This window comes from Halichoerus grypus, chromosome 14 (genome assembly GCF_964656455.1).
Source record: "Halichoerus grypus chromosome 14, mHalGry1.hap1.1, whole genome shotgun sequence".
In the NCBI taxonomy this organism is placed as follows: domain Eukaryota; kingdom Metazoa; phylum Chordata; class Mammalia; order Carnivora; family Phocidae; genus Halichoerus; species Halichoerus grypus.
Genome location: NC_135725.1, coordinates 66,658,932 through 66,683,075, shown reverse-complemented (window position 1 = coordinate 66,683,075; position 24,144 = coordinate 66,658,932). Strand labels below are relative to the sequence as shown.

General features: G+C 35.9%; 1 protein-coding gene and 1 long non-coding RNA gene across 4 annotated transcripts in view; one reads left to right on the top strand and one right to left on the bottom strand.

Moving 5' to 3' along the window:
* The window catches only part of SMC2 (structural maintenance of chromosomes 2), a 65,417-nt gene that overhangs the window by 21,135 nt on the left and 20,138 nt on the right, over positions 1–24,144 (bottom strand). For 2 of the 3 annotated variants that reach the window (XM_036080060.2, XM_078061538.1), the window contains exons 12-19: positions 22,656–22,773; positions 21,485–21,623; positions 21,030–21,149; positions 19,156–19,360; positions 8,684–8,819; positions 6,140–6,264; positions 1,629–1,822; positions 518–661 (exon numbers count right to left, since the gene is read on the bottom strand). In XM_036080060.2, coding sequence (XP_035935953.2) covers positions 518–661; positions 1,629–1,822; positions 6,140–6,264; positions 8,684–8,819; positions 19,156–19,360; positions 21,030–21,149; positions 21,485–21,623; positions 22,656–22,773 — 1,181 coding nt within the window. The remainder of the gene's footprint in view (positions 1–517; positions 662–1,628; positions 1,823–6,139; positions 6,265–8,683; positions 8,820–19,155; positions 19,361–21,029; positions 21,150–21,484; positions 21,624–22,655; positions 22,774–24,144) is intronic. The other variant, XM_078061537.1, reaches the window with a different exon arrangement.
* LOC118527941 (uncharacterized) overlaps positions 398–24,144 on the top strand; it is a 33,407-nt gene continuing 9,660 nt past the window's right edge. The window contains exon 1 of the long non-coding RNA XR_004913360.2: positions 398–468. This is a non-coding gene — a long non-coding RNA (uncharacterized LOC118527941). The remainder of the gene's footprint in view (positions 469–24,144) is intronic.

The following is a 24,144-nucleotide window of genomic DNA, read 5'->3' as shown; positions in this document are numbered from 1 at the left end:
GGGGAGAGGAGAGTGGGGCTTTGCAGCATGTTCACATGGCCAATGCCCCTGGCATCCCATGTGGCATTTCAAACTTCACCACCAGGAGGCCACAGTTATGTCTTCTCCAACGAGATCCGGTTTGCAGCCCTACAAAGTGCAATGAGGCTCTTTGCCAGATTCGTTCCTTCCATGGGTGAACTTCCTCAGCCCTACTCCCCATATCTGCTGCTCCTATATCATTGAACACTCTCTTTACTCTTTAGTGATCCAGCACACATCATTCCAAACTCCTATTGCAGTCAGTTTTCTAAACTTAGCCTGTTCGAATTACTGTGTACTTTTTGTCTTCAGAGTAGAGCCAGACTAAAACAATTAGTATTATTTCAGTACTCTTTCTGGATCAGTAATCACTGTTTTTGCCTCTCATCAAGACAAGAATGAAGAGATTGAGACCTCTAAAGTCAAACATCTTCAAGCCAACATTTCGTAAGTGATTAACATTTGCTATTTCTCCAATATGGTAAGTAAACATTACCTTATTTTTAGCCACCTCAGCTGCCATTACTTCAATCTGTACTTCATAGGATTTGATAGCTTCATTTACAGCTTCAAGCTGTTGCTTATAGGATGCGTGCTCTCTCTTGAGCTCTTCCAGCTCCAGAGTGATAGCTTCAACTTCCTATAAGAAACCATTATCTACACTCAACAGGCTATTAATTACTGAAAAATGAATACATACATATCAACAAACTTTGTAAGATTCTCATTCAGGTAAGACCCACAGCTTAGTTATTCAACTACCAAAACACATGTAAGCTGTTTCCCCTGAAGAAAGAAGGAGAAAGGAAATTTATTTTCCTACACTTAAAAAAAAATGATGACAAACGTATGTAGTTTTTACAGGTTCAAATTAGCATAAACTATTTCCTTTATCCTTTTATTCCTACAGAGAAAAATACAGAATTCTACATAAGAGATAAATTAGCAGAGGAAAAGCCTTTTTTAAAACAATTATTCAATGTAAAAAAAAAAAAAGTTTTCTCAATTTTCTTCTTTCCCATTATACCCTTTAGTTTGTTAGAAAATACTCTGTGCAGGCATTTAGTGACAGAATATGAAGAAAAATAGATTTAAATAAAATCATCTAGAAAAGCAATTCAGAGCACAGCCTTTGGAGACAGAAAAGGCTAGGTTCAAATTCCAGTTTTGGCACTATCCAAAAGATAAAAGCAGTTATCACCACCAGTCTACAACTGAATGGCACTTTGTAAAGTAACATGCTTTGTCTTGTATCTATCTTTCACAGTATCCATTCACATAGATGATCACCTAATAGAAATGTCACCACTCAAGCCGATAGGACATAGCTCTACTACAGGATACAAGCTTTGGTCTACTCTTAAGTGAAGCATTTACAAAAAGGCAATTTTGCTCTTTCTCTAAAATTAGCAAGACATTGCAACCCATCCTTATAATTATGACATACATTACAAGGTTTTCAGCAAAATGACTTAGAAGATGAATACTTTATTTCCTAAAGAACCATAGTGTGCTTCTAGATGTTGTGGTGAATACTGATGAGTAAGGCCACCTTCAGCTCTATATTGACAATAGAAGATTGGTTCCATTTCAAGAAAGGTTATTACCTGTTGTTTTTCTTTCATTTTCTTACTAGAAGCATCTGCTTTCGTTTTGGCAAAATCCAGTTTTTCCTGAGCATCCTTCAGTTCTTGCTCCCTTTCAGCCTCTGCATTTTTCATTTTATTCTCCAATACTTCATATTTTTCTTCTGCTTTTTTCTGAATTTCTTTGGTATTTTTTAAGGTCTCCTCACTTTCCTCTGCATCATAAAGTAGGCAAATGTGGCTTAATGGTCTTCCAACTATTAGTAGTTACAGGTAATGGTTTATTAATGCCTTATAAATGCACCTTTTAATAGAAGAAATGGTCTGAAAAACTGGAGGCTAAAATTTAAAAAAATTAACTGTTCCAACCTTATTCTAGAAATGTTATGTTGAAACACAGATCCTACCTAAGAGCCATACTTTAATCATCTAAAGATCTATGAAGAAAGTATTTCCAAGCATATGAACTTGAGGAACATAATAAACTTTACCTGCAACTTACTTAAAAGATCACAGATCATCTCTTTAATACCTTTAGTACGCTTCTTAAACCAGAATCGACAGTATAACTATGGTATTTTCCCCTTAGTTAATTGCCAAAGGCTTAAAGTTAATTTCATAAATAAGCTTATGTTGTATTCTTTGCTCATTTATGCCTTTTCTTAAAGTAGAGAAATACTAAGAAAACTTTTCTAGGATGAAGCATAGGAGAAATACCTCTAATTTACAAAGAAAAAAATAAAACCAAGATAAAATGAGCACATTACTGTTACAACTGCCATACACTGTTTCAGAATGTAGATACAAATATAACCCTGGAGACCATGACTACACAATGTCCTATACTACTTTTCAGTGCATATCACTATAAGAAATCAAAGAAAATTTTTTAAAAATACCTTAAAACAAATGAAAATGGAAATACAACATACCAAAACTTAATGGGATGCAGCAAAAGCAGTTCTAAGAGTAAAGTTTATAACAACTGCCTACATTAAGAAACAAGAAAAATCTCTAACAATCTAACTTACATGTAAAGGAACTAAAAAACAAACAAAAAACAAAGCCCAGGTTAGTAGAAGGAATGAAATAAAGATCAGAGCAAAGGTAAAATGAAAGAGACCAAAAAATAATAGAAAAGATCCATGAAAGTAAAAGCTAGTTCTAAGAAAGAAGGAATCGACACACTTTAAGCTAGCCTAAGAAAGGGCTCAGATAAAATCAGAAAAACAAGGACGACATTACAACTGATACCACAGAAATACAAAGGATCTGAAGAGACTATTATGAACAATTATATACCAAGAAATAGGACAACCTAGAAGAAAGAGATAAATTCCTAGAAACCTACAACCTACAAAGACTGAATCATGAGAAACAAAATCTGAACAGACCAATTAGTAATTGGTAATGAGATTGAATCAGTAATCAAAAACCTCTTAACAAACAAAAGCCCAGGACCAGATGGCTTTACTGGTGAATTCTACCAAACATTCAAAGATTTAATACCTATCTTGAAGTCTTTCAAAAAACAGAAGAGGAGGGCACACTTCGAAACTTATAAGGCCAGCATTACCCTGATATCAAAACCAGACAAGGACACCAGAGGAAAAAAAAATTATAGCCTAATAACCCTGATGAACCCAGACACAAAAATCTTCAGCAAATATTAGCAAACTGAATTAAACGATACATTAAAAGGATGATACACCATGATCAAGGGGGATTTATTCCAAGGATGCAAGGCTGGTTTAACATCTGCAATCAATATGCTACACCAAATTAACCAAATGAAGGATAAAGAGCATGTTTTCAATAGATGCAGAAAAACATTAGACCAATTTCAACATCCATTTATGATAAAACTCAACGAAGTGGGTATAAATGAAATGTATCTCAACATAAAAAAGGCCATGCAAGACAAGCCCACAGCTAACATCGTACTCAATACTGAGAGGCTGAGTTTTTCCTCTAAGATCAGAAACAAGACAAGGAGGACTCTTGCCACTTTTACTCAACATAGTACTGGAAGTCCTAATCAGAGCAATGAGGCGAAAGAAAGAAACAAACAAAGGCATCCAAATTAGAAAGGAGTTAAACTATCTCTATTTGCAGATGACATATTATATACAGAAAATCTAAAGACTCCACTAAAAAACTGTCAGAACTAATAAATTCAATAAAGTTGCAAGATACAACACCAATGTACAAAAATCTGTTGCATTTCTATATACTAATAATGAACTGTCAGAGAAATTAAAAAAAAAATCCTATTTATAATTGCATCAAAAATAACAAAATACAAAGGAATACATTTACCAAGGAGGTAGAAAGATGTGTACACAGAAAACTAAAGCACTGATAAAAGAAACTGAAGAAGGCACAAATAAATGGAAAGATACGCTGTACTCATGGATTGGGAGAATACTGTTAAAATGTTCAGACTACCCAAAGCAATCTGCAGATTTGTTGAAATCCCTATCAAAATTGTAATGGCATTTTTTCAGAAATAAAACAATCCTAAAATCTGTAGGGAACCATAAAAGATCCTGAGTAGCCAAAGCTATCTTAAGAACAACAAAGGTGGAGGCATCATACTCCCTGATTTAAACTATAATACAAAGCTTTAGTAATCAAACAGTATGGAATTGGCATTAAAAACAGACACATTGATCAATGGAACAAAACGAGCCCAGGAATAAACCCATGCATGTATGGTCAATTAATCTATGACAAAGGAGCCAAGAACATGCAATGAAGGAACAGTTTCTTCAATAAATGGTGCTAGGAAAATTGGACAGCCACATGCAAACGAATGAAACTGGACCACTACCTTATACTACACATAAAACTTCACTCAAAATAGATTAAAGACTTGAATGTAAGACCTGAAACCATAAAACTCCTAGAAGAAAACATGAGTGAAAAGCTCCTTGGCACTGGTCTCAGCAGTGATTTTTTTGGATTTCACACTAAAAGCAAACGCAGCCAAAGCAAAGATAAGTGGACAATATCAAACTAAAAAGCTAGAGCAAAAAAACCCATCAACAAAAGGCAACCTAACGAATGAGAGAAAATATCTGCACATCATTTATCGATAAGGGGTTAATACCCCAAATACATAAAGAACCCATACAACTCAAAAGAAAAAGCCAGTCTGATTAAAAAATGGGTAAAGTATCTGAATACACACTTTTCTACAGAAGACACACAGTCAATAGTTACATGAAAAGATGCTCAACATCACTAAGCATCAGGGAAATGCAAATCTTAAAACTACAATGAGGTACCATCTCACACCTGTTACAAGGGCTATTATCAAAAAAAAAAGAAAAATAACAAGTGCTGGAGATGACGTGGAGAAAAAGGAACCCTCACACACTGTTGGTAGGAATGCAAATTGGTGCAGCAACTATGAAAAACAGTACGGAGGTTCCTCAAATAATTAAAAAATAGATATGATCTAAATAAAAGTTCCACTTCTGGGTATTTGAAGAAAAAAACACTCAAAAAAATATATATGCACCCCTATGTTCACTGCAGCATTATTTATAACAACCAAGATATGGAAACAACCTAAGCATCCACCCATGGATGAACAGATAAAGAAAATGTATGTGTATATACAATGGAATATTATTCAGCCAAAAAAAGAAAACCTTGCCATTTGCAACAACATGGATGAACCTTGAAGGCATTATGCTAAGTTAAAAAAGAGAAAGAGAAATATGATACAATATCACTTACATGTGGAATCTTATTTTAACCAATTTAAAAAAATCTTAGCTAACTCATACAGAGAACAGATTAATGGTTGGCAGAGGTGGGGGGGTGAACAAAATGGGTAAATTACTTTTATAAAAAGGGAAGAAAATATATTAGTGGGAATATTGTCCTAAAGAATGAGAAAAACTAAAACTACCATATACAATTAAATTCTAATTAAGTGTAAGACAAGTTCTTAAAATTAGGGGTAGAGGTGGCTATAAATTGAATTATGTCAAACATTAAAAATTTCTGTTTAATAAAAATACTATAAACAAAGTTAAAAGACAAGCACATAAACCAAAAGATATTCGTAATGCAGACAGTCTACAAGAAATCAGCACTCAAGTATGAGAATAGAAACAAACCATAAACAACTCAAAAGAAAAATGGGGAAAAGAAATAGAAAATTCAGAAAATAGAAGTAGAAACCAAAAGGTCCAAGGAACATATATAGATCCTAAGCTTCACCAGCAAATCAAGGATCTGTAAGTTAAAATACTAATATGCTATCTCTTCAGGACAATCAGATTTGGAGATATTTTAGTCTTTCCAGAAAAGAAACGATTTGGAGAAATGAGAACTTTCATATGCCACTGGTGGAAATGTATACTGCTGCAAATGGGCAGAACTTGGCAATATAATAATAATATCTAATAAAAATCTTTAGAGTGATAACTTCAAATAAATATATAATAAAGAGAAGATCTAAAATGTCTAAAGGTTGTCAGTAGAAATAAGATAAAAACATTCTGTGTTTAACCTACCAATGATTTTTTTAAGAGCATCTAATTCTTCTTGTTGCTTATGATATGAGCTTTGCTGAAGCTTGGTTTGCAATAAATCTGCCTCCTCAGTTTTCATCTCCCATTGCTGTTTTAGTTGGCGATACCTTAGAAAAAGAAATTTACAATAAATGATCACAACTTTTCTGATATTTGAGATATGCATTTAAACTGTAGGCTCTTAGCTAAAGTAATCTCACAATATAAAATAACCTTGGAATAAATAGGTTCCCTTAAAAATGGTCTCTCCTACTGATCCTTACCAAGAAGAAAAACTCCACAATAGCTCCCCACCACAAAAACACATTAAAATGTAACCACCACACAAAATTTCAAAAATCTGGTTATCAATTCCCATTTTCAAATATTAAAGTTCCCTACATTTTGTACTGAGACCGATAGTTTAAAAAGGCACAGTACTGGGGCGCCTGGGTGGCTCAGTCAGTTAAGCGTCTGCCTTCAGCTCAGGTCATGATCTCAGGGTCCTGGGATCAAGTCCCGCATCAGGCTCCCTGCTCGGTGGGGAGCCTGCTTCTCCCTCTCCCTCTGCTGCTCTCCCCTGCTCATGCTCTCTCTCTCTCGCAAAAATAAAAAAAATAAAAAAATAAAAAGGCACAGTACTGAACTTAAACATTACAGTGTGCTCTACTTGCAAATCCTATAATTCTAGCCCATTTCTAGCTGCTGAAAATTCTTTCTTTGGAAGGTATTTAGCTAAGTCAGCTGCAGTGAAATTTCAAGCTGTAATAAATTCACAAGGAAGCTTGGCACTAGAAATTCATGAGGTCTGAGGAAAAAGGAAGGAAGCAACTTATAAAACATAAATATTCCCTTGAGTATTCTTGCCTGAGAATGCTTGACAGCAATTAAAACCATAATTTTCAAGCCATTTCTCAATTCGTTTAAAAATGTGGAATGCAGAAATTTGAAAAAAGTTAGAAACTTTTTTCCTAATACAGTCCGTGAAAGAATGGCTTTAGGACCTTTCCACGCTCATATTTTTTAAGTAGGCTCCATGCAAGGTGCATGGAGCCTAACACAGGGCTTGAACTCACGACACTGAGATCAAGACCTGAGCTGAAATGAAGAGTCGGATGCTTAACTGACTGAGCCACCCAGGGGCCCTCTACTCTCATATTTTTAACAATCTATTTCCTTTCCTTGACCTCAATGCCACTATCAGTCCACAAGACAATTCTGTAAAATAACTTTATTCAGTAGTATTGGATCATTTAACGGAAGCCAAATGCAACTACAAACTCATTGCCTTGCCAAAGCTTCCACAGATCTCAGAAATCTTCTTCCCATCTTTTTCCGAGAAAAGTTCATTCACTTTTTGGTAATTTATGTTAATGAAGGTAAAATCAGGCTTTACACATGTATATGTTTGAAAGTGGGCATTTTGATACAATTTCTATCTTAGAACGATTATGACCATCTCTTCCATATGTATAGTATTCCAAAAAAGTTTTGGCACCATTCTAAGCTTTCATAATTCAGAAAATGAAAGCTAAAAATTTACAAATATATATATATTAAAGTTTATCTACATACATATTTTAACCTTTATTCAGTATTGCAAATTCCAAATAAAGTGATTTTATTTTTAACTCTGTTCCCATTTGTCATCTTCAGAGAGACTGGAAAAAATCAGAAAGTTTCAAATAATGTACTTTTTAAGTTTGTGGCATTTTTCCTCTTAGAACTTAGCATTATCTAATATGTTTTACCAATTTAACTTTTTTTTATTGTGTTTTCCCAGCTATATATATGAAAACAAGAAGGAAGAGATTTATCTGTTTGGTTCACTGCTATATTCCCGCTCCTAAAAGAGTACTTGGGACATAGGAGACACTTAGTAGTAAATAACATTAATTGACAAAAAGAGGTTACATTAAATAGCATGATCCCAATTTCAAAAAAAGTAAAAATATGTATCTACCTATATCATACACAAACAGAAGTAATGTTGAAAAGCACACATGCATACCCATATCCACACCTACACAGAAGAAACACTGTTAAGGAAACACTTTACAGTGACTTTCTACATGAACTTGTTTACTTCCTCAGTGGGAAACCCAGTGATCTTTATTATCTATCAGACAGCAACAAGCTGCTAAACTTAATGTTGACATGTGATTGATGCTATACTGTTTATCATTTCAAATCAAGGACTCTAGTATCCTCTGGTATCAACCTCCAGAGTATCTATGGATTTCCCCATCAATCCCAGTAGAATGTTAACAGTATATCTCAACAGGGAAAGAAAAATATCTGGCTGATGTTTTCTTCCTTTTGTTTAATTAGCTTCCCCTATTTTCTTATAACAAAGACATTATTTTTATCAGAAAAAATAACTGATATGTAAGTTATCAACTCACAATTTATTCAAATAAAACCAAGGATATTATGAAAAAAGGCAAAAGTTATATTTCTTTAGATAAAATTCTTTCATTTTCTACCATGCAAGTCTTTGACCAGAAAGAAACTTTAATATATAATTTAATCTGACAGAAGTCTTACTTTTCAGCTGTGTTTTTAAGACCTGCTAATTCCTCATCTAGAGTCTGTAGCTTATTCTCCTTGATTCTCAGCTCATCTTGAACATCTTTGAGCTCTTGAAACTTGGTTAAAATAGAAGCTGCCTGGGATCGAGCACCTGATAGAAACAAATTTTAACAGGCCTTAGACATTAAGTTACAACATATTTAGTAGACAAAAACTTTCTAAGAATTATACTTGAAAAGATTCAATGGCAAATCTTTTATAGTAAGCTTATAAAGATATAGAATTCATTTTATCATTAGAATCTTAGGGCATATATACTTGATAAGAAAATACTTCTAAGCAGATGTGGTGGATTGTTTATTCAAAATAATCACTGCCCCTTCCTACTGGGCCCATCCCTCTCAGGGCCATTTTCCTCTCCAATATCAGCTTAGCCATGTAGTTTTCTCTGGCCAATGAAATGGAAAATGTGCCTCTTTTGAAAGTAAGCTTTAAAAGGGAGCACATAATTCACCATTTGTTTTCCCTCTCCCCTAAGAAAAGCATGTTCAAAGTAGGGGCTATTTTTCCTTCAGCCTGGGTTCCAGAATGAGAATAACACAGAACAGAGAGAAAAATGACCTACAGGTAAAGTAGCATAATTATGGTACTATTTTAAGCCACTGAGATTTGGGGGCTCTTTTTTACCGCATCATAATCTGGCCTAAACTTTGATATAGCAGAGGAAGCAGAGGAAATTGGTTTCACTTTACAAGCAACTATAATTGTCTGACAACAACAGGCTGAGTTATGTTGGCAAGAAAACTCTAGGTTTGATGGGAGAATGCAAAGGTCAATTAGCAATGCTATTATGAGCACTTTGGTAATATGATACAGGGACAGATATTTGCCATCCCTGAAGTAGGAACTTCAAGAACATCCAAATCAATGAAATCTAAAAAGTTTCTTCTATTTTACACATTTAAAAATATTTGATCTCTCTTTATCCTCCAATTACAGATATTAATCCTCTTACTGTATATACTGGAATTCATTTCGCTGGCTATTGTTTTCTTGGCCTAGAAAGAAATTAAGTCACCTGATACCTCAACAGGCATTATACAGTCTCTTGGTTTTGTTAAAAGCACAAACTGGGAAAACAGATAACCTGAATTCAAATCCTGGGCTTTGCCATTTACCCGCAAGTTATTTAACCACCCTGTAAGTTAGTTTCTACAACTGTATACTGCAGATGATAGTAATACACCTGCCACATTGTTGCTATAAGGATGAAAAGAGTTCATTATTTAAAGCCCTGAGAACAGATCTTCATAAAATAATAAAAATGTTGTGTATCTGCATTGCGCAGTTACCCATTAACTATTTGTGGTCACAGAGTCCTTGAAATGTGACTAGGACAATCAAGTAAATTATTTTATTTAACTTTAATTATCTTAATTAAATGTAAAGAGCCACATTTGGCTGCTGTACTGAATGGCACAGTCTTAGAATGTTGCCTGGTACACAGGAAGTACTATTCAGTGTTTGTTAGCTACTTGATCACTCAACATAGATCTGGAAACTCAATGTGGCAAATATTAGAATAAGAAGAATATGATCATTATCTCATTCTCAAGGGCAGATTTAATTCTTTTGTTTTACTTTTCACAGATGCAGTGGCATATACTCAAATTAGAACTTAGCGTTTCCTGAACAAGGGTAAAAATGTACTGAATTAAAAAAAAAATTTTCCAGTGACTAGAATATCCTAATAGGGCAAAATGCAAGAGAAAAAAACAAAACAAAACAAAACAACCCAAAAAAACAGGAACAGACTTACTTGAGAAAAATTTAAAAAAGCAACAGGACTGATTACTACACTATGAGCTCCTTGAGGGCTAAAACACTTTAAAATTTCTCAGTATTTAATTAAATAGCTGTGACACGGTAGGTAATCAAAAGAAAACCCAATCCTTAAGTTAGAAATAAAACTCTGGATTAAGTCATTCCAAACCCACAATTTCCTATTTTAAAAAACAAAACAAAAAAGTCCCATCCTATTTACCACATAGAATTTTGAGGACAAAATAATATAAAACCTACCTCAGATTTGCGGGGAAGACGGAAGCAGAATAGAAGGACCCTAGGGTCACCTCATACCATGAATAGAATTAGATAACTATGAAATCATCCAAAATGCCCCAGAAATCGACCTGAAGACTGGCAGAACAAACTCCACAAGTAAAGGCAGAAAAGAGACCACATCAAAGAAGGTAGGAAGTGTGGAGACGTGGTTTGGGAGAGAAACGGCTGCCGTGATGGGGTGGGAGTTATGCTGGACTAACACACAGGGGAGGCCACACAGGGAAGACAGATCCCCATAACAACTAGCTTCGAAAGTGAGAGGGGCCAAATTTCATGAGTTTTGGCAACCGGCAGAGCTTAGAACCTACAATTTTAAAGGTCAGTGTGCTTGGGTCTGGGAGAGCCCCAAAGGTACTGTTCTTTGGACAGAGTAGGGCAAACAGCCCACCAGCAAACAGCATGGTAACAGCTTTCTGCAGAGCACCTGGGGCACGCAGTGGGGAGGTTGTGAGCTCATCCGGAAGCATGTCCCAGAGAGGCAGCGTTCACAGAGAGACCCCTCCTAGAACAAAGGAACGAGTAGGCATCATTTCCCTCTCCCACCTCTCAGTATAAACATAGGGCCACATGTGAGAACCAACCCAGCAGACACTTGCTACCTAACATCCTTACACCAAACTCCATCTCCCATGCTCAGGTGGTTTCCCCCTTCCCAATCACTCTTGCCTCAATCCCAGAATAGCAGGCTCCCACCCCCAGAAGACCAGTGCAAACCCCTGGCAACACCATGTCTCCCGACCTGGGAATTTTACAGGGCTTCGGTTCCACTGGCAACAGGTCTCATTTCACGAACAGACCAGAGCACACCTAGTTAAAAATGCTCCACATTCAGGCCAGGGACTAAACAGTGTTGCCCACAATAGGCAAAGAGAGCCTCTGCAGACAATTGGCCTGAAGGATAAAGAGGCCAGGACACACTGCAGACGCTCGTGGAAACACCAGGTCCTGGAGAATAGGGGACACTATACTGCTAGGCACTACAGAGACCTCTTCTCCATCAAGCCATTACCATCAAGAAAAGGAGATGACTTTCCTAACACAGAGAAACAGGCAGAAACTTAGACAAAATGAGAAGACAGAGGAATTTGTCCCAAAGAACAGGAAAAGGCCACAGCCACAGATCCAAGCAAAACAAATACAAGTAACATGAGTGAAAGAGAATTTATTTATTTAATTTTAAAGATTTTATTTTTGCGAGAGAAAGAGCAAGCACGTGAGTACACAAGCAGAGGGGAGGGGCAGAGGGAGAAGCAGACTCCCCACTGAGCAGGGAGCCCGATGTGGGACTTGATCCCAGGACCCTGGGATCATGACCTGAGCTGAAGGCAGACGCTTAATCAACTGAGCCACCCAGGTGCCCTGAAAGAGAATTTAAAGTAATGATCATAAAGGTACTGCACTTTAAAGAAAAGTGGAAGACATCAGTGAAACCCTTAAGGCAGAAATAAAAAAAGAACCAATCAAGAGATGAAGAGTGCAATAAATGAGATTACAAACACCCATGATGCAACAAACAGTAGGCTGGGAGAAGCAAAAAAACAAATTAATGACGTAGAAGACAGAGGGATGGAAAATAACAGGAGAGAGAAAAAAGAATTATGCAAATAGAATAGACTTAGGGAACTCAGTGACTTCCATTAAATGTAATAGTATTCATATTGTAGGGATCCCAGAAGAATAAGAGAGAAAAGGGGGTAGAAAGTTTACCTGAAAACTTACCATGCTGTTTGCTGGTGGGCAGAAATAATACCTGAAAACTTCCCTAATCTGGGGAAGGAAACAGATAACCAGACCCGGGACACATGAAGAACCCCCCCAAAAATCCACAAAAGCAGATCCACATGAAGACATATTATAATTAAGATGTCTAAATGTAGTGATAAATTTTAAAAAGGAGCAAAACAAAAGAAGACAGTAACCAACCAGGGAAACTACATAAGGCTATCAGCAGATTTTTCAGCAAAATCTTTGAAGGCCAGAAGGGAGTGGCATGATATACTGAAAGTGAATGAGAAAAAGATGCAGCCAAGAATACTCTATCCAGCAAGGCTATCATTCAGAATAAAAGGAGAAAGAAAGTTTCCAAAGAAACAAAAATTAAAGCAGTACATGACCACTAAACCAGACATGCAAGAGAACTGACTAGGAAGGAAAGACCAAAGTGACAGTAAGAAAGCAGGAAACACAAAAGTAATAAAAATGAGTATTTCTGTAAGAAATCAGTCAATGAACTCACAAAACACAACGATGTAAAATATCCAAATACCTAAATGGGGGGAGAACGGTAAAAATGGGTTCAAACTTAAGCAAATTGCTTCCTAATATAGACTGCTATATTCAAAAGATATTATATACAAATCAAAAGATAGCCAGAAATTAAAAACGACTAAAAGAAATGCAAAGAAGAAAAAGGAATGCAAATATAGCACTAAAGAAAACCAGCACACCATGAAAGAAAAAGGATGAGAAAAACTTCAGAAACAAGTAACAAAATGACAATAAGTACACACCTATCAATAATTATTTTGAATGTAAATGGACTAAATGCTCCAATCAAAATAGGGTGACAGAATGCATTAAAAAAAAAAAAAGACCCATCTATATGCTGCCTATAAGAGACACATTTCAGACCTAAAGACACCTGAAGTTGAAAGTGAAGGAATGGAGAAACATTTATCATACAAATGGATGTCAAAAGAAAGCTGGAACAGACATATCAGACAAAATAGATTTTAAAACAAAGACTGTAACAAGAGACAAAGACACCATAAAATAATAAAGGGGACTATCCAACAAAAAGACATAACAATTGTAGATATTTACACACTCAACATGGGAGTACCCAAATACATAAAACAGTTAATAACATAAACGAACTCATCAATAGCCACACAATAATAGTAGGGGGACTTTAACACCCCACTTAGATCAATGGATAGATCAATCAGAAAATCCACAAGGAAACAGTGGCTTTGAAGGACACACTGGACCAAATGGGTTTAACAAATATATTCAGAACATTCCATCCTAAATAGCAGAATACCCATTCTATTCAGGTACACATGGAAAATTCTCCAGAATAAATCACATATTGGGCCACAAAAGAAGTCTCAACAAATTCAAAAAGAACTGAAGTTGTACCATGCATCTTTTCAGACCACAACACTATGAAACTAGAAATCAACCACAAGAAAAAAATCCACAAAGAGCACAAATACATGGAGGACAAAAACATGCTACTAAATAATGAATGGGTCAACCAAAAAAAAAAAATCAAAGAAGAAATCCAAAGATACACAGAAACAAATAAAAATGAAAACACAACAGTCCAAAAACTTTGAGATGCAGCAAAAGCAGTTCCAACAGGGAAGGTTACAGCAATACAGTCCTACCTCAAGAAGCAAGAAAAATTTCAAGTAAATAACCTAACCTTATACCCAAAGGAGCTAAAAAAAGAACAAAAATCAAAACCAGCAGAAGGAAGGGAATCATAAGGATTAGAGCAGGAATAAATGATATAGAAATTAAAAGAACAGAATAAATGAAACCAGGAGCTGATTCTTTAAAAAGATGGATAAAACTGATAAATCTTCAGTTAGGCTCATGAAAGAACAAGAGAAAAGACTCAAATAAAATTACAAATGAAAGAGAATAACAACCAACCACACAGATAATACAAACAACTCTAAGAAAATATTATGAAGAACTATATGCCAACGAATTGGAGAACCTAGAAGAAATGGATAAACTAGAAACATAAACTACTAAAACTGAAACAGAAAGAAATAGAGAATTTGAATAGAGTGATTACCAGCAAGGAGACTGAATCGGTAATATAAAAACTGCCAAAAAGCCGAAGTCCAGGACGAGATGGCTTCACACGCAAATTCTACCAAACATTTAAAGAACAGTTAACATACCTATTCTTCTCAAACTATTCCAAAAAAAATAGAAAAAGGAAAATTCCTTCCAAATTCCTTTTATGAGGCCAGCATTACCCTAATACCAAAACCAAAGACACCACAAAAAAAGAGAACTATAGGCTAGTATCTCTGATGAATATATATGCAAAAATCCTCAAAATGTTAGCAAACCAAATCCAAAACTACATTTAAAAAAAATCATTCACCATAATCAAGTGGGATTCACTCCTAGGATGCAAGGGTGGGTCAACATTCGCAAATTAATCAATGTGATACATCACATCATCAAGAGAAAGGACAAAAACCATATGATCATTTCAACAGACGCAGAAAAAGCATCCCAGAGAGTAGAACATCCATTCATAATAAAAGCCCTCAAAAAAGTAGGTTTAGAGGGAACATACCTCAACATAATAATGGCCATCTATCTACAAAAAACCTACAGCTCACATCCTACTCAATGGGGAAAAACAGAGCTTTTACTCGAAGGTATGGAACATGACAAGGATGCCCACTCTCACCATTTCTATTCAACATGGTACTGAAGTCCTAGCCAGAGCAATCAGCCAACAAAAAAGAAATAAAAGGCATCCAAATTGGTAAGGAAGAAGTAAAACTTGCAAAATTTCCAAATGACATGATACAATATATAGAAAACCCTAAAGACTCCACCAAAAAACTCCTAGAACTGATCAGTGAATTCAGTAAAGATTCAGGATACAAAAATCAATGTGCATAAATGTACTTCTATATACTAATAATGAAGCACCCGAAAGAGAAACTTAATCAAGGGGGTGAAACACCTATATTTCCAAACTCTACAAAAAACTGATGAAAGAAATAGAGGTGACAGAAAGAAAAGATACTCCATGCTCATGGAATGGAACAAATATTATTGAAATGTCCAAACTACGCAAAGCAATCTACACATTTAATGCAATCCCTCTCAAAATACCAACCAGGGTTTTTCACAGACTAGAAGAATCCTCAAATTTCTATGGAACCCCAAAAGACCCCAAATAGTCAAAGCAATCTTGAAAAAGAAAAGCAAATCTGGAGGTATCACAGTTCCAGACTTCAAGTTACATTAAAAATCTGTATTCAAAATAATATGGTACTGGCACAAAAACATACACACAAATCAATGGAACAGAACAGAAAACCTAGAAATAAATTCACAATTATATGGTCAATTAATCTTTGACAAAGGAGGAAAGATATCCAATGGGAAAAAGACATCTCTTCAACAAATGGTGTTGGGAAACTGGTCAGCTACATGCAATAAAACTAGACCACTTTCCTATACCACACACACAAATAAACTCAAGATGGAATAGACGGAACTGTAAGACCTAAAAGCATAAAATTCCTGGAAGACAGTACCGACAGTAATGTCACTGATATAGGTCATAGCAACATTTTTCTAGACACATCTCTCAAGGCAAGGGAAATAGAAGCAAAAATAAACATTTGGGACTACATGAAAATAAAAAGCTTCCGCACAGCAAAGGAAACGATCAACAATACTAAAAGACAGCCTACAGAATGGGAGACGATATTTGCACCTGACATATCTAATAAGTATCCAAAATATACAAAAAACTGATAAAACTCAACACCCAAAACCCAAAAAATCCAATTAAAAAATGAGAAGACACGAAGAGGCATTTCTTCAAATAAGAAATATAGATGGCCATTAAACACATGAAAAGATGCTCATCACTCCGCAAGGAAATGCAAATCAGAACTATGAGGTATCACCTCACATCTGTCAGAATGGCTAAAATGAAAAACACAAGAGACAAGTGTGGCAGAGGATGTTAAAAAACAGGAACTCTTTTGCACTGCTGGTGGGAACGCAAACTAGTGCAACTACTGTGAAAAACAGTATGGAGGTTCCTCAAAAGGTTAAAAATGGAACTACCCTATGGTCTATCAATCACACCACTGGGTATTTACACAAAAAATACAAAAACACTAATTCAAAGGGATACATGCACCTTATGTCTACTGCAGCATTATTTACAATATCCAAATTATGGAACCAGCCCACCTGTCCATCGAATGATGAATGGCTAAAGAAGAGGTGGTGTATGTGTGTGTATGTATGTACGTACACACACACACACACCATGGAATATTATTCAGCTATAAGAAAGAAGGAAATCTTGCCATTTGCAAAGACATGGATAGAACTAGGAAGTATAAGGCTAAGTGAAATAAGTCAGTCAGAGAAACACTGTAGGACTTCATTCATATGTGGAATTTAAGAAACAAAGAAGAAAAAGAGAGATAAGCCAAGAAACAGACTCTAAACTATAGAGAACAAACTGATGGTTACCAGATGGAGGGCTGGTAAGGTGATGGGTGAAATGGGTTACAGGGATTAAGGAGCGTACTTGTTGGGATGAGCACTAGGTATTGCATGTAATTGTCGAATCACTAAATTGTACACCTGAAATTAATACATCACTGTATGTTACAAAGAAAAAACTGATACAATCAATATTGCCTAATGATTCTTTTTACTTTTTTGTTTGAGTCTTATTTAAATTCAATTTAACTAACACATAATGTATTATTAGTTTCAGAGGTAGAATTTAGTGATTCACAAGTTGCATATAATACCTAATGCTCATTCCATCAAGTGCCCTCCTTAATGCCCTCATCACCCAGTTACGCCATCGCCCCCACCTTCCCTCCAGCAACCCTCAGTTTGTTTCCTAGAGTTAAGAGTCTCTTATGGTTTGCCTTCCTGTTTTCCTCATTTTTCCTTCCCTTCCCTTATGTTCATTGCTTTGTTTCTTAAATTCCACATGAGTGCAATCGTATGATTTTTGTCTTTCTCGGACTTATTTCACTTAGCATAATACCCTCTAGTTCTATCCATGTCATTGCAAATGGCAAGATTTCATTCTTTTTGATGGCTGAGTTAGTCCATTGTGTAAGTATATATGTGTATTTTATACCATATCTTCTTTATCCATTCACCTGTAGATGGACATCTGGGCTCTTTCCATAGTTTGGCTATTGTGGCCATTGTGGCTATAAACATTGGGGTGCATGTGCCCCTTCGGATCACTATGTTTGTATTTTTGGGGTAAATACCCAGTAGTGCAATTGCTGGGTGGTAGGGAGCTCTATTTTTAACTTTTTGAGGAACATCCATACTGTTTTCCAGAGTGGCTGCACCAGTTCTCATTCCTACCAACAGTATAAGACGGTTCCCCTTTTTCCACATCCTCGGCAACACCTGTTATTTCCCGAGTTGTTAAATTTAGCCATTCTGACTGGTGTGAGGTGGTATCTCATTGTAGTTTTTGATTTGTATTTCCCTGATGCCAAGTGACATTGAGCATTTTTTCTTTCATGTGTCTGTTGGCCATTTGTATGTCTTCTTTGGAGAAATATCTGTTCATTTCTTCTGTCCACTTCTTGACTGGATTGTTTTTTCGGTGTTGAATTTAATAAGTTCTTTATAGATTTTGGATTCTAGCCCTTTATCTGATAAGACATTTGCAAATATCTTCTCCCATTCCGTAGGCTGCCTTTTAATTGTGTCGACCGTTTCCTTTACTGTGCAAAAGCTTTTTATCTTGATGAAGTCCCAATAGTTCATTTTTGCTTTTGTTTCCCTTGCCTTTGGAGATGCATCTTGAAAGAAGTTGCTGTGGCCGAGGTCAAAGAGGTTGCTGCCTGTGTTTTCCTCTAGGATTTTGATGGATTCCTGTTTCACATTTAGGTCTTTCATCCATTTTGAGTTTAAAGTTCCAGTTCCTTTTGACTCAATACATTTAGTACCGAGTATTAATCTTGTCTTCTAGGCTTTCTTTTTGTTGCTGTTTGTCTCATATCTTGTGTATCTTTTTAGTTATTTATTTTTACTTTTTTTTTTTTTTTAGTCATTTAGGTTTAAGCCCAAAAAAACCACAACCAACCCTAAAAGTAAATAAATAGTCAAATCCATAAATCTTTGCACTTCAATATTAGATTTTTAAGTCACTGATATGCTTAGTAACTCTGATATGCTTAATAACTGATATGCTTAATAACTCTGTTTCTGCTTCTCCTTTTTACAATCTTACCTATCTCTTAGAGCTACTGAAACATTAAATGAACTAATGGTATGGTTCCTGGCATATCCTAAGTTCTCAGTAAACATACAGAGGAAAGAATATTTAGTAGAGGTTCAACATTAGCTCTGAAATCCAACTCTTTGAGTTAAAATACTAGCTCTAACACTATTTGCTATTGAATGCATTACTAAACTTTTCTAATTTCAATTTCATTCCCTAAAAAAGTGGGAAAATAAAACTTTATAGACTAGTTGTAAGGAATAAATGAGGGGGGGGAAAAAAAAAGCAAATATATATAGCACCTGGCATAGAATGAATTAAATATTAGCTATTTTTATTCCTTGCAAACAAAAAAGCAACCTACCTCCACTCAATGTCCCATGAGGATCAAATACATCACCCCCTAGAGTTACAGTTCTAGTCATTATCCTTTTATCAAAGGCCACTTTTTTTGCATTATCCATATTATTACAAACAAACGTTGTTCCAAAGACAAATTCCATTGCTTTCTGAAGTTCTGGTTTGTATTCAACCAGGGAAAGAGCCACGTGAACATTGTTAGGACCAACCTGTGGGAAAACAACAAATATGTCATAGTACATACTACCCCTTTCTTTTCAAATATTTTACAAAACAGAACTGCTATACTAGAAATTTAAGTACCACTTACCTAGCACTACAATTCCTTTTGAACTTTCTAAAATACTATGGAAAACAAGAGTTTTAGAAAAAATTTCAAGTTTAAACATTGAAACTTCTATGGCTAAGTAAAATATTTAAAGTACCAGGTACTATGAGAGTGTCTATTAAGCAGGAGCCAGTACCAAGTTTCTAAATCCAAAATGGACTATTTGGACACACTCTTAGTTAAAATACGGCAATTGCTGGATCAACACAATTATATAAAATGTTTTATTTCAATTATTAATTTGCTTATTCTATAGTGAATACTTTTTCATTCAAATTAAACATGCTAAGCAGCCACCTATCAGTTACAGAAAAATACAACTAGCCATTGAGAGGGTAAAAAAAATTTTAAATCCCTCAGTGCTGTATTTTGATTCAACTGCCTCTTCTCAACCTTTGTTGATGTGTACTTCTGCCCATCTTTTTAAAACAACTAAGCATCCTTTAAGGAGCTTAGTAGCAGCAAGAGAAATCAAAATGAAGGCAGCTCTGTATAACAAATGTTCAGCATTGCACTCTGACATAGCAGCTATCATTAAAAAGGTTTGGCTAAGGGACCTGGCTAGAAGTATTTTTGCTGCTACCTGAAACCCCACTTCTTACACTGGGACTTGTCCAAAAGCTGAAGTAACTTCCAAAATCTTCCAGACCTAATGGTGATGTTTTCAAAGTAAACAAAGTACTAACCAGAAACACTACCTTTCAATTACTCTGCACTCATTTTCCTTCTCCTGAGAGTATACATGTCAATACAACTGTATTTTAAAATAATTTTCACTGAAGGCTTCTCAATAGCAGCAAGAACACTGAGTATCCATTTAGTATCTTAATTATAAATGCATTTCTAAGTTTCACAGAACTGTCTTTTCAACTGATGCACTTGGAATGCCTGCTCAATAACAAACTGGTAACACTGCTGAACATTAGGATTGGCTTCATGTTATTACCCAATATTACACAACTATAATTGCCTTTTAAATGTATTGCCTTGTACTCCTCTGGGGTTTGTTTTTATTTTTTTACTAATAGCAATACCACTTTAGATCCACCTCAGCAGCTGAATGGGTATCCTGGTCCCCTGCTTTGTATGTCCAGAGGCTGGAAGGCAACCGAGAGAAACTCTAATAGAGAAGCATCTCTATAAGACTGATAGATAACAGATGTCACTGTGGGCAGTTTAACCGTGTCTGGCATGAAAAAAAACTGAAGAATTCTGGTATTTATAAACTCTGTAATTCTCGTAACTCAGAGATTGGAAATTTAATATCATGTGATTGTCATGTGACCGGACTGAAGGTTTAAAGACATTTTAACATTACAACTTTGTAATATCAAAGGTAGTTTTAGTTTTCCACTGTTTCTACTGGTCCTTCCATCTATTTTCACAAAAGCCAACCCTTTTTTTGTAGCTTAAATGTTTAAGGCATGGTAACAACAAAATTTTGTGGTTCTACATATGATTATGTACCCCAAGTTAATGTCCTCTAACTAAAACAAAACAAAACCAAACTAAAAAACAAGATGTACATAAAACATAAAGAATAGACTTACAAGATTCTGAGCGACCCTCAGAGTTTCTGGAGCAATACATCTGGCTGAAATTTTATTGAGTGGAATTATAGTGTATCGACGTTTCAATTCCCCCTTTTCTAGTAACTTTTTTCCAGTAACCTAAAAAATGGTGCATTTGAAATAAGGAAATAAAATATTAATGACAGAAAACGTTCAGAGAGAAACAGTGCAAGTATCCTGAACAATGGAAAGTCTAAAACTGATAATATGCATTCTGGATTCCTAAGTAAGCATAAGACTTCTTTGGGAATACAGTTTATCAAATATACTATAATCAATAATATAATAAAAAGTCATTAACTGAACAGCTAAAGATAACAGGTAAAGACAACCAACCTTAGGAATAGCTTAAAACATCAAGAAAGTACTTAATTCTAGCAGCTCATGATTTTTCCAGCTAAGGAGGAATTGTAAATTTTCTTTAATTAATTTACCTCTGTGTCTACTATAACATTGTAGAGCCGTTCCCCAGCCACCAGTTCTAAAGCTGTGGTTGCAGAAGTATCTTTCACACTAATCAGGGAAGCTACAAGTCCTTTCACACAATTTCTATTCCAGTTCTTCTCTGGATCCCTAAAACAGAACAGTTGACAAAAATTAATCTGAAACAATAAAACAGAAAAAGTTGTATTTTACTAGTCAAGAGCTCGTCCTAGCAACACATCAAAAGCATGTAAACTTTTAAGAAAAACAAAAATTTAATGTTCAGATGACTAGCCAACTCTTGTTTTAAGTCACTCAAAAGATCTTTCAGTACATATTGTTTTCAATGAAACAAAAATAACTTTGATGTTATAATCTTTTTTTTTTTAAGATTTATTTCAGGGGTGCCTGGGTGGCTCAGTCGTTAAGCATCTGCCTTCGGCTCAGGTCATGATCCCAGGGTCCTGGGATCAAGCCCCCCCATCAGGCTCCCTGCTCTGTGGTAAGCCTGCTTCTCCCTCTCCCACTCCCCCTGCTTGTGTTCCTGCTCTATCTCTCTCTCTCTGTATCTTTAAAAAAAGAAAAAAAAAAAAACTTTATTTCAGAGAGAGTGAGTGCAGAGCCCCACACAGGGCTCAATCTCAGAAGCCTGAGATCATGACCTGAGCTGAAACCAAGTCAGACACTCAACTGCCTGAGCCACCGAGGCTCCCCTGAGGCTATAATCTTTGTAATACATATATTACTCTAAGTATTCCATGAAAAAAACCCATGTAAATTTGTAAATTGTAAAATGTTAATGTAGATATTTAAAGAAACTTTGGACTGAGATTTAATTTCCCTCATTTTGGTCTTAAGAATTCCCACTGCCAACACTTGAAACATTTCAATAAACATTTAAGGAAAAAAATGCCAATTAAGGAAAAGCAGCTTACAATATTTTTCATACAAAAATCTTAATGTTAACAAAATTTTCAGATTGTCTTCCATCTTAAATGAAAATATATCTTGGTTAACATTTCAGTAAGTGTTTAGGGAAAAAATACCAATTAAGGAAAAGTAGCTTACAATATTTTTCATACAGAAATCTTGATGTAATGAAATTTTCAGATTGTCTTTGAGCTTAAATAAAAATATATCTTGGCTATTACCACATTAAAATTTAAGGTTTAAATCTCTTACCTGTAGGCAAATTGAATATTAGGAAATCTGGCTAAGAGAGCTTCATATGTTTCTTTCAATCTACTGATATCACGAGATAGCTGCCTGCGCTTTTCCAGAAGTCCTTCCTCCTTGTTTTCTGAACAGTAAATCACAAGTAAATTGAAACAGTTTTAAAAATGCAAATATTCTACAGTTTTAAAGAAACTATCAGTAACCTCTACTTCCAAAGCATTCCTAGAAGCAAAATACAAATTTCTGGTATTAAATAAAAAGCATGCTTAATATGAAAGATCAAGTAGACAATTATTACCAACAAGTAACAGAAATTTTCATTCCAAAAACAATATATGAATTGAATAACTACGAATGTGGAAATATACAAATGACATTTTGGGAGTTTTCAAATGGCACTTTGGTGACCAAAGCAGGAAACTGTCAGTAGTGAGTTTTCAAAAATTCAAAGAGCTGGGAAGATGGTAAAGTGGAGAATCTTAACCTCACCACATCCCATGGATTCAACTAGATAACACCTACATCAGTGTAACCCAGAAAATTGCCCAAACGCTGACAGAACACCCTCCACAGCTAAATGTAGAAAAGAGGCCACATGAAACAGGGTAGGAAGGGCAGAGATACAGTCAGGAGCCAAGCAGACCTGCAGGATTGTCAATGGAAGGGAGGGACACCGAGGGCACAGAAAGGGGAGAGAAATGGACTGTAGTCACACCAGGCACCCCAAGCACAGGGAACCGCAAGGGGAAAACAAATCCCCACTGAACGGCGCCTGGGTGGCTCAGTCAGTTAAGCATCTGCCTTCGGCTCAGGTCATGAGCCTAGGGTCCTAGGATCAGGCCCTGCATCGGGCTCCCTGCTCAGCAGAGTCAGCTTCTCCCTCTGCCTGCTTGTGCTCTCTCGTGCTCATTCTCTCTCTCTCTCCCTCTCAAATAAATAAAATCTTAAAAAACAAACAAAACAAACAAAACAAAAAAACCATTTCCCTTTGAAAACCAGAGGGGCATAATTTCACAAGTTCTTATGATCTGTAGGGACTAACACTTGGAACTTTAAAACTCAGCAGGCTCAGCTCTAAGAGAGCTGAGAGGGTGAGAGGAAACAGACTCCCCATCCTTAAAGAGATAGCACGACAAATAGCCCCACAGAGACACAGCATAAAAGCAGCAGTTTGAAAAGCTGCCTGGACTATTCTGGTGGGAGATTTGTTTACCAATCTCAGAGCATGTGCTGGAGGGGCAGGGGTCCTTGGGAGACTTCTCCGGGAACAAAAGAGCTGGCAGGCACTATTTTCCTCCTCTGCCACCCCCCGGATCCTAGACACACAGACACTTGCAGGAACCAGCATAGGTCTCCACCTAGCTTGCTAACAGTGCATCTCACCCAAGTTTGGCAGACTTGTCCCTTCCCACAACAGACCTGTGCAAACCTTGATAAAACTGCTGCCCCACTCTGCTTTCTCGTGTGGACCTGCCCCTCCAATACGCCCTGGGTC